The 17816-nt window shown below is 39.0% G+C and overlaps 1 protein-coding gene across 4 annotated transcripts; it reads right to left on the bottom strand.

Moving 5' to 3' along the window:
- Positions 1-391: 391 nt before the first annotated feature.
- vmp1 (vacuole membrane protein 1) lies at positions 392-17207 on the bottom strand. 4 transcript variants are annotated; one of them, XM_039790985.1, is made up of 12 exons: positions 17061-17207; positions 16487-16671; positions 15895-16027; positions 15616-15706; positions 14856-14966; positions 9284-9451; positions 8837-8968; positions 5673-5753; positions 5332-5448; positions 3976-4037; positions 2279-2378; positions 392-1467 (listed from the first exon to the last, which is right to left on the bottom strand). In XM_039790985.1, exons 2-12 carry the CDS (start codon positions 16563-16565, stop codon positions 1324-1326), a joined length of 1218 nt encoding a protein of 405 aa, XP_039646919.1. In that variant the 5' UTR covers positions 16566-16671; positions 17061-17207; the 3' UTR covers positions 392-1323. The 4 variants fall into 4 exon arrangements, with proteins under 4 accessions (XP_039646919.1, XP_039646920.1, XP_039646918.1 ...); XM_039790986.1 differs by having other exon boundaries at positions 16487-16668; XM_039790984.1 differs by having other exon boundaries at positions 16487-16595.
- Between the last annotated feature and the right edge of the window lie 609 nt (positions 17208-17816).

The raw sequence follows: 17816 nt of genomic DNA, 5'->3' as shown, positions 1-17816 counted from the left end.
TCTGATAAGCTAGCTGACGCGGTGGGGTAGTGGCGTCAAGGTGTTCACGACTGAGAATATAGAAGGTGATCTTAGCCACAAGCTTGGGTCGACCAGAATCTGCCAAGTAGGTTTCAGGCAGAACTTCCTCCCAACATGGGGAGAAGGGTATTTAGGAGTCAGTCAAGTAGTCACATGTAAAGGTCCAGCACAGATAAAGAACTCCAACAAGAACTATTAACAACTGATGAGTGCTAAACTGTTCACTTACCTTAAGGATGATCATTTCAGAAAATTAAGTACCTGATCGGTCGTGATGGTTTAAAAAAACAAAACCGTTTTTAAACATCACAACATTTAAGAGATTATCTTCAACTACAAGAGAAGACAAAATGACAGACTCAGACTTGGAAACAAGTACCATGATTCACGTTTTATATATGATCTGATCCAAGGTTCAACCTAAATGTACAGAATAGAAATGGGACTACTTAGCTGAGAGTACAATGTCACTTTACAATGATATCACCTTTTCTTTTTTTAGTTTTGGTTCAAGTTAACTCATGTCCACACAGACCATTAGAATAGAAATACATCTGCACATACTGTCAAAAAGATATTAAGATATTTACACAATGTGCAAACCATCAATACCACACTGTTTTAAGTTGATATTGCTTTTTTCCTCCACCATTTGAAACTGACAAATCCAGATAAAAAAAAAAAGACAAACTGGTCTTACTATTCAACAGGACAACAACATGAGGAAAATTAAAACCTGAAAAGAAAGACCATCCGTAGCAGTTACCTGCACACTGTACAAACAGGTCAAGATCCATCCATACACAAATGTTACAAAATTAAATAAAAATCAAGTTAAGAAGTCAAGGACTACCGTATATTCAAGGGAAGTCCGACCTTCCCGTCTTGCATAAGGCATAGCATCTTATGGCCACTGCACGAACACAGCAGTCACCACCAAAACGCTGCTTTACTTCTGAGGTCAATGAATTAATGGTTAATTTAACATTAAAGTAACATGGTAAGCTATTGGCAATAGAACCAATCACACTACACACCTAGAGAGTGAGATGAGAGGAAGAACTACAAAACCTGAAGAGGGACAAACAGTAAACAGCACATACATCCTCAAAAGCACGCACGCACGCACACAGACACACACACACACACAACAAATAGTGCCAGGTTTTTGAGTGGTCAGCCTCTGAGAATGGATGGGGGTGAGGTTTGTTGTTAAGTTGTGAGTGGCTGTGGCTGAGTGAAAGACTCTCAGCAGCAGCAGGTACACAGTCACTTGGATGTTTGTACTGCTTGGTGTAATCATCACTTGGTTTTCTCCTCCGAGTGCCTCTGCTGCTGCAGGCGCTTGGCATAGCTCTGAGCCATGGAGTTGACGATGGAAGTTACAAAGTAGCAGACCATGACCAGCACCACCTTCTCAAACACCCACGACAGCCAGTTCTCATCCTGGAAACCCAACATTAAGAGTGCATATGCTATACATTATCATCATAAAACCATACTGGAATATTACAGTTCATGAGCGCACAAATTTAGGTATGATGAGTTATTGTGAATATTGTTTGCAGCCTGCATACATGACAGTAGTACATGAAGAAAATGGTATTCAAATTTAAAGACTAACTTTCCCCTTCTGCAGAATTCAACCCATGTAGAGTGTTTTTCAGAAGACTGATCTTAACCAAAAACCAGAGCTAGACTGACAAAATCCTCTGATATTAGCTTATTGCAAATATATTTCGTATCAGTGCATATGCTGGCCTATAAGTAAGACATTGCAGTACATAAATGCCAAAGAGTGTCATTGGTCATGAGGTCATTTCAATACATTATTTCTTAGTTACATGCTTTGTCCACCAGAGAGCACTGATAATTATATTTATTTTAAACTGTGAAATGATACGCTCAGTACATATCTTAGTCACAATTCTTTAATAATCAAATTTAAGGAACTTTATAAAAAATGTGTTATGCGATTATGTAAAAAAGAAAAGAAAAATAACCCACCAATGTATGGTTATCTGACTTTCTAAACTCCCAATTCCCAAGGCTAAATTAACCTAAAAAAATCAAGTATTGGTTTGGCTATACTAAAATAAGATCCCAACTTTATTTTTCGTCTACAGTACAAAAGGCTTACATACATATTGTTGTTAATCTTAACAAATAAATACATTGATAAAAGTCACATTGTGGTGATTTAGAATAAGGTTGTCACTTAAAAGTGGTGCATTGTAAAATAATGGATTGCTCTTACCGCTGGTGCACTTCCTCCAGCATGATGCAGCTTGTTCCTCTGTGCTTCCAGGTACTGACTGAAGGGCTTCTGGAGTGAGGGTCCCACTCTGGGCACAGACCTGACATCGCGGCCCCGCATGCATCCACACAGAATGGCAATAAAAGAAACACAAGACACAGGGAGGAACAACATGAATTCACTTACCCTTTAAGAACCGTTCCTTTGACATGCAGCCCCAAAACTAAAGCTTTAGACCCTGAACACATATTCTCTGTAAGAGCCTCAAAAAGCAGTTCATTAAGTCTTCTCTTTCCCCGAACACTACCGAAGGTCCTCACTGATCTACCAGTCAACCAGCATCCTTGTAACAGTTGCTGAAGGCCCCATCCTACATTTGAAGCCCATCCTGGAGCTTCCTCCTCCTCTACTTAGTACTGTGAGCAGGAGCAGACAGCAGAGAGGAATGAAGTAGAAACTCTTCAGCCCTCCTTTTATACTCCTCAGCCCTCTATAGGAGCCGGTGTCAGCCCGTTCAGTCAGGAAGTGAGTCGACATTATGTCATCACCTTTACCACCATTGCTGCCTTCTCGGTAGAAAGATATCCAATCAGGGTGTGCTCATGTCCTTATTTGGCAGTGTGGATTAGCTCACGAGGGGGCCAATCATAATGGATACCATTTTATCAATTCATGTCATGCAAAGGAATTGGTGTTACTGCATAAATTCTGTCCAAAGTTATGACTTATAAACATGTTAAAAAAACAGGGGAAAAGGGGGACAATTTACTAAACAAAAAGCAAAAGGGAAGTGGGTAATTGCTGATTTCAAATAACTAACTAGTTTGGACTGGCTCATTCTTGTTATCTCTCCCACTTTACATGCAAGCACACATAAATATACACACAGCAAGTGCCAAAAAAACATTGTGTATCAACACTGAAGCACCCATCATAGCGAGTCACCAAAGGCGATCTGAATTTCATGGGAAAGCCTTGCACTTTATCATAGATCATCATAGATTCAGGTCCAAATATGGTCAAAGTTACTACCTGGACATACATAGAAGTGAACATTCATCAGCCAATTCTCAATAAGAATTAAAAGCAGTTCCTATGGACATGTAAGTCAATCATGAACTTAACATTAAGTCTGAAGTCTCTTTGCTGGCCTTCTTAACATGTCCCGTAATAACAATTGGTGAATCGACTTTAAAAAAAAAAAATACTAATTGTATTTTTTTTTTTTTTTTTTTTACACTTCAGCTAATTTTACCATCCAAAATCTTTAGTTAAAATGAACAATTAGGATATTCATTTTAATTCCTATAAATTGGCTAAACCTGAAATTAGTTTAACAGTCATAGAAAGTTGTTTTCGCTCTATGTTTATGATTGCGTTTCCCGCCTTACTGACGCAAATCTTCCAGTCAAAGCTGAACTTGGTGAGTCAGATCAACATGTTCGGATGGTACCACACACGCCTGACCACCAATACTGCAGATATGGATCGCATGTGGGGGTGGGAGAAAAACATTTCTGTGGAAAAATGCATGCATGTTCACCCCTGCTGTGAAAGCATTTATTCGTACAGGATCTCCAATCAGCGCTTAAAATGCATCTCATCTTACAAATGCATTGCCAACCACAAAACCAGGGGAAAGACAATGACTCCACAAAGTACCTGATTAATGCAGGCACACACGCACGCACACTTACCCAATGAGTGACACCATTTGCTCCACTATGTGCTTGCTGAAGGTAATGATAACAAATAGTTTCTGTAGGTAAGAAAGGGAGAGATTAATAAGCTTTAAAACCCAATGCTTTCTGATTATATGCAGAGGTATACAACACACAGAACATTTCTCTATAAATAAAATTATAAAATCTATAAAATCTATAAATAAAATTATATATATATATATATATATATATATATATTTTTTTTTTTTTAAGTATACAGTATAAGTGTTTGAGAGGACATCAGAAAAGTTTAGGAGGAACAAATTATTCACAAAACAAAGTGTCTTTAAGAAACACATACGACAAGCATATATGATAGATAGACATATTTAGATTATTAATTTTAGCGGCACAGCTGTGAGAAATTGAGGCCACATCTGCCACTGTCCACAGACACACTAATTACAAAAATCAAATCTGGCAGTAAGCACAATTTTGGGCTGCGAAGGGCTTTGTGTGGTTTGCAAAGCACCAAACTTGGGGGGCAAAACCACAATATTCTTTCTCCAGTCCTGAAACTGATCAGCTTTAAAAACAGCATGACACATGCCCCCCTGGACAAAATCAGACAGGATATGACACGTGATGCCCAAGAGGATCAAGGTACAAAAAAAATGAACAATAATACAAAGAGACCCCCTGCAGCCTCTTACCGTGTGCTCAATTTCCTTCTTTAATGTCTACCCTCTCATGTCCACTCTACATCCTCCATAACCCCTGCTGCGCGACGGGCCCTTTGTCTCAAAGGCCTTAGAGTGAGATCACTGGCCGATACACAACACTGGCAACAACACAACACATAACATAATTCAAACACATTTTTTTGATCTAGTGGATTTAAAAAAAAAAAAAAAAAAAGCTCTCGTTAAAGACTTCTTAAAAGCTTCCCTCCTTTCATCTGGAGCCTGTTTATATGGTCTGGATGCATCCCAAAGCTAAAACCAGAATAAGGAATCCCCAAAGGACCAGAGCACCGTCGGAAAGAGTTAACCAGAAGTGCACAATTAAGAGTTTCTCACAGCCACCAACTCATGATCTAAGCTTCTAGGTTTAATCTTAGTTCTCACACACATTTTGAGGTTGTGGGGGATTGTGAATCAGTCAGCGTTGCATACCCTTTTATTTCTTATGAGTGGATTGACATGCATTATTACAATGTGGAGAGATAATTGTGGTGACATGAAACAAAAGACGAGTCATATACGAAGCCAAGATGCTGTGTGCCTGTATGGTTTATGGTGAACTCAACAACCTGGTGTAATTTAACGTGAACTGGTCCTTCGCTCGTTTCTAACCAACTCTGATAAACCACTGAGTTGGCCTACCGACCTGTATATGCATCTTGATGATGGCTTTCCCAATTAGAGTTGCTCCAAAGAAGGTCCAAAAGGGAACCAGGAAATGGCCGCAAGTTATTCCAGCCAGGTCGAAGAGAGGATTGGGGATCTGAAACGCATACGTACACATCAGACAATATTGCTGATTCACAGTCTTATAAACTGGCCTTGTTACACGTGTCAGGTTACAGGTTAATTTGTATATTTGCATCAACAGTGACAAATGTTTGTTGAAATCAGAAAAGGCATCTTGAATACAACATTCAACTTTGATCATGCATGAATTAAAATTGTATGGACATTATAAACAACCTCCAATAAATTTCAACTTACAGAGGCACAAGCCAAGATCCCAAAAAATCCCACTTTCTGCACCATATGCTGAACTCCCAGTTTTGCTCTTGTAACAAAATCCTGCAAACAGATAAAATAAATATATATTTAAAACACACATTGCTGTTGTCAGATATCAATGGGTAGTTTTTTTTTTTTTTATTAAAATGTTAAATTTGACTTTCATGATCCATGGTTTGTAAAAACTTGTTCTACCACACTGCAACACTTTTTTTATTTTTAAATACATGGGTGTCTCTAAACGCTAGGGGTGGGAATCTCTTGGCACCTCACAATTCGATTCTGATTCAGAGGCCAACGATTGGATTCTAAACAGATTATAGACGCAACCATTTTTTTATGCACATTTCTATGCGTGATTTTTAAAACGGAGTGTCTATTTGCACCCCCAGTACGAATAGCCTCGGCCACACAGCTGAGCTATTCACACCCTGTGACGTAACAAAAACACGTTGCTCGCGTGCACCGAAATCATGGCGGATGTTCATCTTCCATGACCGCAGAAACTGGCATATTAGGAAAGTTTTGTCTCTAAAGTTTATAACAATTGAATTTCTAGCAGAAAATGGATACTACAGTTGCGCTTTTTGTCTTCAGTGAAAGCATACAACCGTTAGTTTGTTAGTACCTATTTTTTTGTATACAGTATGGTTACCTAGCAACCGAGGCTTGAAGACACGAAGTGGTAAACAGTTGTACAATGTTCTATAAGAACTACTAGGTGAGTGGTTTGAACACTGAGCTTTGGTCTGGCAGTCTGGAGTTTGATTCCCTGGTGAGGTGATTTTGGATTGGATAATTTGCATGCAATTGCGCAAGTCAGGGCTCGCGAACGCAAACATTTTTTTTACAGGGTGGTAGGGGAAAACTCATGAATATGCCTGCTCTGGTTGGGTTGGTTAGGTTTAGGCAAGAGGAGTGGGATTGGTTATGGTAAGAATGTCAGGGCGATAATATTCCAAAAAGGTGTAATACATGAGTAGTATGGATAACTGTGTGTAAATATATGCCAAGGTACTGTAAATGCACAGGGGTGCAAATAGCATACATTGATATTTGTACCAGACGGGGTTTTAATAGAACACATTGCTGTGTGCACCAGCGGGGTACGAATAGCATTAATTTCTAATTGCAGCAGGGTACGAATAGCATACACTGCTAATCGTACCAGGGGTGCAAATAGCCTCGCCCTTTTTAAAAAATATACATATAAATCTGAGTTTGCTAATCACTTCCTAGACAGCAGCTAGACAAAGCTTATATTCTGACATATATTTATCACACACAAGTTTTAATGAAATGTTTTGTCTACTGAGGTTTTATTCTGTAGTCATTCCATGATTAAGCCTTAAAACATGCCTGTAAAAGTCACCTTTTCTTTTCTTAAATCGATTATTAACTTATCTGAATCGAATCGTTCTAGAGAAAAATCGCAATGCATCTAAGAATCGATTATTTTTCCCCACCCCTACTAAACACATATCTCCCTTTTATTCTTTTCTTAAAATAACCATGCAGTACTTCTCACTGTGTGGTTTTCCACCAAACAAAAGTGTTCTCTGCAATATTATTACAAGAAACAAGAGTCTTGTTGAGAGTACTGTGGTAAAATAATAAGTACTGTAAGATTTTCTTTGGTGGCATTACAGCTGAAAACTGTGTGGTACAGAAGTGCAGAGGATCTTTTGATCCCATCTCCATCCCTGTGGGGGTGAAATGTCTGTGGTTACATTGTGAAGATCACAGCTGATGCAGAAGGGAGATTAAGAGGCAGTTTAAAAATCTGGCATCTTATCAATGCCAATTTTAGAAGCAATTAAAATGTTAGTTTAGTCTTAGTCTCCACAAGTAAAATACATTTTAGTTTTCATCTTCAAACCTGCCTCATTTCAGTTATGTCAATTATTTATGTAGTAAATGTTTGTGTTGCATATGTTTTAGTCAGAATTTTGTAAATATCCCCCCAAAACACAGAAGATGCAGCATTGAGGTTTACAAGTGATAAGCCTACATTCTGATTAGTTTTTTTTTCACGTTTGTTTTAATGCATCTCAGTCATCAAGTCATTTTTAGTCCAATGTCGTCTATGCCACTAAAAATTTAATAATCATAAGTGTAATTCATTGATAATTATCTGACAAGTGCAATTAAAAAATCTCAACATATTTCTAAAAATTATTTTTTTCCTTTCTGTCAAATGAAATTCTGTCCTCAAGTCTTAATAAAAGTGCTTCTGACTCGTCTGTGAGATGTTGCTTAGAAAACCTATGACAAATGCACATGTGGACACATCCTGAATACATTCCCATGACGAAAAGACATGTCATGTGAGGTTGGCCTTTTTTAGCCTATTCATCTGAGAACCAGTGAAGTGAGACTAGGTCATGGAGACAATGTACACAATTGCTCCGATTTCGGTTTCTGCTGCTGACTCAGCATGTTGTTCTCAGCCATCTCCAGTCATGTGAGCATGTTTCAAGACAGGACTCTCTGTCATTCAAATTAGAGGCCGGTGAAAAGAGAGAAGGAGGGAGAGAATCAGGGAGGCAGAGAGAACGAAGCCCGAGGTATGATTAAAGGGGGAGCTGTGCTCAGGGTGACTCACCCACGAACAGACCGATTTACTGGAAGTCTAAGGAGGGAGGGGCTTCACTAAAGTCACATGGCACTTTAAGACTAATCACTGGACAGTGGCTCAGTGGTCAGTTGTGCATTATAAAGAGGAGGCCAAATCAGATATGATCATCTCATATTGGGAGGGTTGGTAAAGTTTAAACACCTGTGCTAAATGGAACTAAACAGAGGGATAGATACCACTATATTCAGTGTAGGTGGTGTGTGTTTTAATCAGAAAGGCAGGAGGTTGAGTCTGGGCTACTCTTCGCACTAACTGTGACAAATTTGCAAAAACAAAACAGTTTTCTTGTGTTTGTGTTCTTACAGATGTTTGTATACTGAATGAAAAATAATACACAATATGTTAATGTCACCTTTTCCACTTAAATCAAATGAAAAGCACATCTGGGGTGAGTAATGCTTCTTAAATGTTTACTTGCCCATGTATTTGACCTGCTAAAAAAGGAGCCAATATTGGAAATGAACAAGCAAATGGTTCTCATAATAGATGTGTGTGAAACTCTGACCTGTGCGCCCTCGGCCTGCTCCAGCATCTCCTCAAACTCCTCATAGTCTTCATCCTCTGGATCAGCTCCTGACTGACGAGCGGCTCTGGCCATGAAATATGGAGGCAGCTCTCCGATGGCAGTGCCTGCCCCCTAAACCAGCACCATTTCAAAAGTTCTATATTAGTATTTACTTCCCACATAAACCCACAGGGATTTATTCATGTCATCACAAACTTTTGATTTTGGTACACGCGACTGCTTTGTGTAATGGAACGCATACTTCGGCTGAGTGTAAGATACAAGACAAGCTTTTTGGACCTTTTTGTGCTGGCATAGGCATGTTGAAATGAGGGTGAATGAAGTTTCCAGCTATCACAATGCCACCCACTGCTGGCACCGCCAAACACTCTTGCCATTTTTCTGTGTGAATCATTGTATTGTATCATTATTCAAACTACGACTCACCCACATGCAGGCCTCCAGGCGGACCTTTGACATGATTGAGAAGAGGGAGATGCTTCCCTCCACCCCTCCACCTTGGGGACAGACAATCTGGTCTGGATATGGAGGCTCTGGGAAGTCTATGGAGCTGCACTCGTATGCTGCCAGGGTTACTGATGCTATGTGAGGACCCTAAGAGAGGTGAGACAGATGGATAGGATGAGCTGCATTAATGGACTGGAAACCACTGGGACATATACTGGCACATGCAATCATTTTGTCCAATGTGTGTCATGAAACACTGGGACATGTGCGCTCATTGTAAATGTGGCAAATACTGTAGTTTGGGGGAACTGAGCAATGGGATACACAATAAACTGAGTCTGCAATTGTCACGGGTAAAAGGATATTTTAGACAGTTATATATTACAATTATGATTATTAGTCTAGTCTTGTTGAATATTCTCAACAGCAGCTGGCATTTCATATGGATAAAAGGTTTAAATATCGCCAGCACCGTATGTCATCATTTACTTACACTTAGTTGCCATTTTATTATTAGTTACATCTAGCATGTTGGCTGTTGTATTAGACTAAGTTAAGTTTAGGCAAGTGTACTTGGCAACTGAGTGTATACAAGTAAGAAGTAACTGTTGAACCTTAAACAATGATGTATGATTATATTGCACAGCCGTATACAAGTATATGTTTAATTGAATCTGCTGTTGCTTGATTAAACGCAACTCGTGCGCTTACAGACTCATCTGCCCACAGGTACAGACACACACCAACAGTAGCTGAGTCACAGTCTCTCTGACAGGTAGGTAGGTCATCATTTATCATTGTAAATAGGTCTGGTTAGGCCCAGCCACCTGGCCTCAATAACAGTTAGCCCACCTGTAACTACAACACAGCTACTCCATTATGCCTCCTTAAGGTGATACTGGCAACACTGACAGTAGATGGACAGCACACAATTAGTCTGGGTTGACTGCAACTGCTCCCCCATCGTACCCCTCCACCCACTAAGTATGAGCACACAGGAGGCTTCTTTTGTTTACACAACACAGTCTGTTTCAAACCAAACAGAACTTCACATAATGGCATTTCTTCATGACACGACAAGTCAGTGTTTACAACAAAAGACTAAGCTGTGAGTCAAACTCTGAAACCAAATTCTGATACTCATCAGATAGGTGATAGATTAGCCTGTGGAAAACTTTTTTGTTCACCAAAGTCAGCAAAGCACAACTCTTTGCATTCAGGGCAAATAAACCGCTTCTTTGTCCAGCTTGTGGTCCCCTGAAGCTAAAAAGTTTATTACCACCCACAATACTAAATTGTTGGATAGAACTATCAACATACTGACAATTGTACTGTTCTTAGAGCCATACCAGTAAGAAGGGCTCATTCACACTAGATCGGTCGGTCCAGCGACTTACCACACAATTGTGCGGCGGTGGGAGTGTCACTTAAATGGCTCATTTGTATGATGTCCTGTGGTGTTCTCTAACCCCCAATGTAGCACAAATAGACTTTAATAATAATAATAATAATAATAATAAATTATTATTATTATTATTATTATTATTATTATTAAAGTCTATTTGTGCTACATTGGGGGTTAGAGAACACCACAGGACATCATACAAATGAGCACACAATTGAAGGCACTTGAAGGCAGCTTAATTCCACGGAGAAAGCGAAAGAGAGAAAGAAAAGAGATGAGGGACTGTTCTTTGTGTTGGAGTTTGTTGCAGGAAACAGTCAGCTGCCCAACTCTTGGGCAGTTAAGTGCTTGTTTTTCGTTTTTTTACCCTCAGTGTTTTAAAATGTTCTTGTGGCAGCGATGGAGACACTGAGGTTTACTGTACAGGACTCTCACACCATGCAGGGTGAGGTTGGGTCGCGTTTCTCCAAAAGGTGAACCTGTCTATATTTTCGCTGCAGTTTTTCAGCTCCCCCGTGGCCCCCACCGGCCACGCCTAAACGCACTACGCCCATTGACCCTGAGTGAATGCAGCCTAATGAATCTAAATATGTAAAGGTTATTGGGAAGGTGATGCAATAGGAAGGGCTATAGGGTGTTAAAATGGTTTATCCCCGTAACAGCATGAGTGAGATCAGGAAATTTTACGGCAATCTGCTTTGACATTTTGACCAGTGGATGGCGCAATAGGAATGTTCTTGGGTGTGGTTCCTGTGTGTCACCAAACATGTTGAGATCTAATCCTCTAGGCATTATGAACAACCGGGGCACATTTTGTGGAAATCCTACAGTTAGTTTCAAAAACACCTTGTGTTGGTTGAGTTTCATTTTGACCTGATAGTAGCATTTGGTTACCAAAATTAGGAATCCTCCTCTGTGCATCATACGCACTGGACATTAATAGTTCAGAGATCTTGTTCTAAAGTCATCCAAAGAGATGAATGGACAAAGGAGTGGATCAACATCACCATTAAAAGGGAGAAATCTGAAAGAAGCTTTAATTAAAAAGGTGATCTAATCAAAAAGACAAGTAAAAGCAACAATGTATGAGCATGTATTTTCTCTTATTTCAACCACATTATTTTCAATAGAATCCAGTACATAGATGCATGGCAATAATCTCCAAAACATCATGATGAATCATGAGATCGTACTGGTGAGTGAATCCCCCTTTCCCACGAGCATGATGACCTCATTCTCTCTATGGGGCTATCTATTAATGTTTAAGGCTTGAGGTAAATTCACAGTGCAACTCTCCAGGTGGGACTTGTGGTTTTTCCTTCAAAAATAACACTGGGGGAGTTCTGTATATGGCTGACATCATAACTGAGTAGGCAGCAGTGTGGGAGCTGTGAACATGAAGTAAGTTTTAGTGAACAGGGCTACAGGAAATATTCTCCTTTTGAGCGGACAACTTACATTATACGGCCCACAATGTAAAGAAGGCTTTTACTTTTCTGAGAAAAATTGAGAGATGGTTGGTCACAGAAGTTCTGGATCGGTATATTCGGTAGGAGTCACACAAAGAGGACATTGGCAGCTTAACAGACTGTGTCACTCCATGTATTAACTCTTTTATGGACACATCATTCTCTTCAGAGAGGTACGCCATATCCTGAACTAGGGCTGGACAATATATCGATATTATATTTATATCGTGATATGAGACTAGATATCTTCTTAGATTTTGGATATCGTCATATCGTGATATGACATAAGTGTTGTCTTTTCCTGGTTTTAAAGACTGCATTACAGTAAAATGCTGTACTTTTCTGAACTTACCAGACTGTTCTAGCTCTTCTATTATTTGCCTTTTCCACACTTAGACCTTATGTTCACATGACTGATGATTATTTATCTAAAATCTAAGTTTGAAAATATTTTGTTAAAGCACCAATTGTCAACCCTAGAATATCGCTGCAATATCAATAGAGGTATTTGGTCAAGAATATCGTGATATCTGATTTTCTCCATATCGCCCAGCCCTATCCTGAACATCCACACCCTGAATTAACAGCAACCTGATGGCTCTTAAGAAACATGCCTTTCTGACTTTCTATGGGATAGGGATGGTTTTAAAATGGCATCGAAAATGGAAGCTAGAGGAAAGGCTACTGTATATAATCTTGAGGGGAATAAGATATGAATGAGATCTTTATTTTGAACGACCAAAAAAATAAAAATAAAAAGAGAGAGATTGGTAGCTTTGGGCAGATGTCAAGAGGTGTAACGGAGAGGAAGTGGGAAAAGACAAGAGAGCTGAACCCTGTTTAACAGGTTTTACTCCGAGTCCTCAACCTCTCCGAAAGCATTGCCCCACAGCTACAACCCCTTGAACATGCTGTTGGAAATAACAGTATCGTTGGTCAATTAATTATGTAAAGTTAAGTTATTCAAAGCACTACATTCTAGCTACTTGAACCACAAGAACCTTCCCTCTGCCAATGGCAAAAATGAGACATAGTATGATTTTCCTGAATTTCAAAAGAACGGGTTTACCCAAGTGTCCAAACAAAAGGCGTTTCTGCTGTAACATGAGGGTAGGAGCCACTAACGTTTTGGAGGGACTGATTTCCATTTTAGACACAATATTTCTGATGAGAATTTTAACAATTTCCAAATGTGCAATATCAGGTTGAGTGACACAAGATAGACTTTATCAGATGAGCCTCCAGTAGGCCATCAAATGCTTATGGGACACAAAAAATAGGTTTTATATATGTATATCTATATATATATATATATATATATAATGCCAGGTGGTGGTGCCTACTTATAGTAAGACACCTCCCTCACAGAGAGGGGAGTGTGGATGAGGTCACACCTTTTCAGTTTATAACACACACAGAGGACACGTATAGTACACATACAATATACAGCATGAACCACCACTACTATTGCATTATTGTTGGACACAGTATATGAAGTAACTGAAGACTACAAGACAATAGAAGACAGTGAAACTGCTCAAACACACGGTGAGCTGTAAAGCATTAATAGAAGAAGTGAACATCATCTCTGTAAAAAACAGGAAGATCACAGTTACTTCTTTTCCCATTATTTCATTATGATGGAAACAGCTGACTCAGCTGGCCCACATCTGCACAAGTTCTACACAACAGAAGCCATATTATCAGCCTAAAGCAACTATGTACCACAACCAAGAAAAATGACACACATTTTGGTGACTCAGTCACAGTCTTTCGGTGACTGCATGTCAGGGAAAAAATTACACTTAACTTTTGGTTAGCCTTGGACTGATGGGTGACAAAATGGAACAAGTTTAAAGTAGAAGACAATAAACTGACTGTGACACCATCCTCTGGCAACTACAGGGATAGACATACATGGGCTATGAAGAAATGCTAAATGAGTTTCATGTCATTTATGCAGGTTTACCTCGAAGAAAATATTGTGTGGTGAATCAGATGTAATTTACATCTAAAAAAAACTCTGCATACTGTAGATACAAACAGTACATCCTGACTCATGAGGAGTACAGGCGACCAGGTAATGATGGTCACCACTTTTTCTTTACAGCCAGTATCATTTTTGCCGTTGAGATATGGGTGGCATGCGGGCCAGCTGAGTCAGTTTTCCCCAGAAATATGTAAATGTAGCAACGGGTACCATCATGACAAAAACAGGAGGAAGATAAAATATGATGTGGTTTCAGTGAAAATGTACATGTATTTATTGGGTCTGTGTGAACTTACAGATGTGCAACTGAATTACTTCATCAATGACATTTCCTGCTACTTTCTTTTGCTATAACAATTACATGCTGCTCATTCAAATATTTCATCAACACATGCTCAAGCTAATCTAAACTTTATTTAGAGCCAGCATAGTAGGTGGCTTCACACTACTACTATGTTGCTTATCTTAAAATGCAATATTTCTTCATAGCCACAGTGCCTTCAAAATGAGGCAGCTTTCTCCTATTTCAATGTTTTTTTCTCATGTGCCCTACTGGGACTGCAGCACTTTCTTAATGCAGTGCAGCCTTTCATATCTTTTTTGTACAGACTGTCTCTGTATTCTGTACTAACCCAGCTCAAGAACTGGTGTGCACTTTTGCTAAACCATAAAAAAGTATTATCTTACCAGATAGAGGAGAAAGGTGTGCAAGCCAGTCCCAAGGCCTACTGAGGACAGGATGCCAAGGCCTACCCAGTAGGCACACCATAGGAACCTCTTCTCCAGGTAATTAACATACTTCAGTGAAGAAAGCAAAAAAAACTGATTAGAAGGCGAAGGACACAGGAAATGCTCATTGAATTATGTTCATTTTTTAAAAGGCAATTCTTCATTAGTTAATTACAGTTTGAGTCTTTCGCTGTCTGTTTATAATAGAATGTTCTAATGTACTCATATTTAATACGTTTTGGTTAAGAGCTCTTGTCATTGGTATGATTATGGCCAAACGAATAACTTTTTATTATTTTTTAATTAATATCAGCTGTTTTTAAGAGGGAAAGATTTTAGTGACTTTTTTTAAATTTACATTTTTTTTTCATCATTGTATACCCTAAATTACCTGTAGTCAGTTAAATATACATTTTAATATTCCAAATGTGAGTAATCTAGGAAGACGTTAATTCTATATTGAAGCTTGGCTGTGTTTTAACTGCACTGTAATAGACCACTGCACAGAGGATTTTGTAAACATAACTTTCAACCAACTGTCTGTATGATCAAGGGTTACTTGACAACAGACCTCACTATCTCTCAACATAAGCTTTCTTCTGGGAATGTTTTAAGGCAGATAAAGAGTGACTTATCTTTAACCTTTAAACAGGCTGGTAATGGAGCAATGGTGTTGATTATTAACATCACTAAAATAACAAAATCAGTCAAGGCTTACATGTTGGTGTGCTCCCTCAGTGGAGTAGGCGATGGAGAACAAAGAACATAACACCAAAAGTAAGAACACAGTGCCTCGTCGTTGCCAAAGCCTGAACAGGAAGATAAGCAAACAAAATGTCATTGAGGGAAACAATTATTTAGGTCTGGTTTACCAATTGGTGAGAAATACAGAGTTACAACAAAAAACTAAAGGTCACAAGGATGGGCAAGCACAAACATCCTGGCAAAGACAGTGCAACAATAAAGGCACACTAGAAAAACCTGTTTAACTTCTTACTTAAAAGTCCACTCGTTTAGCTTGATAAGGGTCTCCAGGAAGAAATAATGTAGTGTGGTGACTGGCCTCCTCCATACCACCAGAGACAAGCGATCCTCCTTATCTTTTTGTCGCCTCTCTCTTACTGAAGAGTCTGAAGAACAAACAGTACTGCAATTACCCTCACATACTGTAATACTTGTATCTAGTGCATCCTGTTGAATTGGTAATGCTAAATACATAATACATGTGACATTAACAAATCTGTTTCTGGTTCTTATTCTATTGTCGGCCGTAGTTCTTTGCACCTTTGAAAACTGAAAGTAACATAAAATGAATCAGGGTTTTTATGACTTGTTCAAACCATGTGGTAGTAGTTATCGTTCTGTGTCATCAGAGATAACACAAGCTAAACTTTTCTTTTTTACTCTAGTGTCAATACACATCGTTAGCCCAGTTCATATTTTCAACATCTTAACAGTTTTTAAACCCTTTACATTTTGTTGTGCTTCACCAAAACAGAAAACAGAGTACATATATAACAATAAAGTAAGTAACTTTTCAGGGAGACTTTAGAGAGGAGTGTTAACTTTTCTACTGTGAGTTTACCAACCTGTCGACTTGCCATTCTGTTTGTCTTTGGCTCCTGCACGTTTCTGTGGCTGTTCACAGCTTGCTCCATTGGCTGCCATGTCAACCAAGAATTTAGCAGGTCAGGCCCTCTAAGAGGAAAGAGAGTGACAAGTTGGTGTCTCTCGTTCAACAGTGCTGGCTCCCCCGCTGTTGTCTCGCTTCCTACTGACCAAAAGAATATGACAGTCGCTGTGGGACTCTGATCAAATCCTTATCAGCGACTCTTAAGCAATACAATATCGGACTGTAAATGCGACTATTTCACCAACACACAACTGACATTTAAATAACACGGCGATTACAAAAAGAACACCATACAAAGCGATACAACTAAAATATGACTGTGACTGCCTCACGAAAATAACGTAGTTATATGGTTAACCGAAATAACCGTCGTTCATTAACTAGGTCAATCTGTAACAAGATATGAAGCCAAATGCGTGCAAATCATTTTCCAAATGCTAACCGGTTAGCCAGCATGCTAACGGATAATAGGGACGTAGGCAGTTTCTGCATCAAAAAAAGGATTTTAAATTAATAACGAGTCGCCTTACTTGTGGAGAGATATCTAAAATGCTCCTTGTCGTTGTGCTGTTATATTATTGACAAAACATACGGTAAAGAGAAGAGAAAGAGAGCGAGGTGTTAAAATCAGATGACACTCAGACCTCTTTCCTGTCCTCTTCACCCGGAAACAAACGTTGGACGTGTGTAAGTAAAACATATTTGGTTTTCTTCTAGCACGTTTATTAACCTGGTATGGACAAATAATCAATTGTATAAACGTAGAAGCAAGACACATCATATATATATATATATATAATATATACATAATTTTCTTACCATGAAATGCAATTAATGATTAAACTCTGAGAGATGCTTTTATTGTGAAAATGGAATGATGACGTACTTCCGTAAATTGTGTTTTATGGTCCAATCGGAGGTTGCCGGATTTGCCAACAAAGTGAGGCAAGGCAACCCTCTGTAGCTTAATTTATACCGTGAGCCATGTAGCAATATTTTTCTTAAATTAGATGACGGCATTGCCCCTAAATCAATTCATAAAACTGTTGCTCTGTCCCAGTGTTTGCCTTTATGTCCATCAAGGGTCAGAAACAGTTATGCATGCTTGAAGGAGCTCTCCTTTTGAGCCCTTAAAGGAGCTCTTACCTCACAAGTCTGTAATTCTGCAGACAGTTTGTAGGCCATTATTATATTCAGAGAGTGAGCAGCAAACACTCAATTCATTGAGCTACACATGGCATATGATCATTGCACTTTCGTTGCCAAAGAAAGCTCTGTGTACACTG

Source organism: Perca fluviatilis, chromosome 2 (genome assembly GCF_010015445.1).
Source record: "Perca fluviatilis chromosome 2, GENO_Pfluv_1.0, whole genome shotgun sequence".
Lineage (NCBI taxonomy): Eukaryota > Metazoa > Chordata > Actinopteri > Perciformes > Percidae > Perca > Perca fluviatilis.
The sequence above is the reverse complement of the archived record's forward strand: the minus strand, read 5'-3'. Positions and strand labels throughout refer to the sequence as shown.

Excerpts from the sequence above, each read along its gene's own strand:
- vmp1 (XM_039790985.1), bottom strand. The coding sequence starts at position 16,565 with ATGGCAGCCAATGGAGCAAGCTGTGAACAGCCACAGAAACGTGCAGGA. Across the intron at positions 16,028-16,486 it reads ACAGAATGGCAAGTCGACAG|ACTCTTCAGTAAGAGAGAGG; the intron begins GTTGGTAAACTC and ends TTTGTTCTTCAG. Across the intron at positions 8,969-9,283 it reads GCCTGGAGGCCTGCATGTGG|GGGGCAGGCACTGCCATCGG; the intron begins GTGAGTCGTAGT and ends GTGCTGGTTTAG.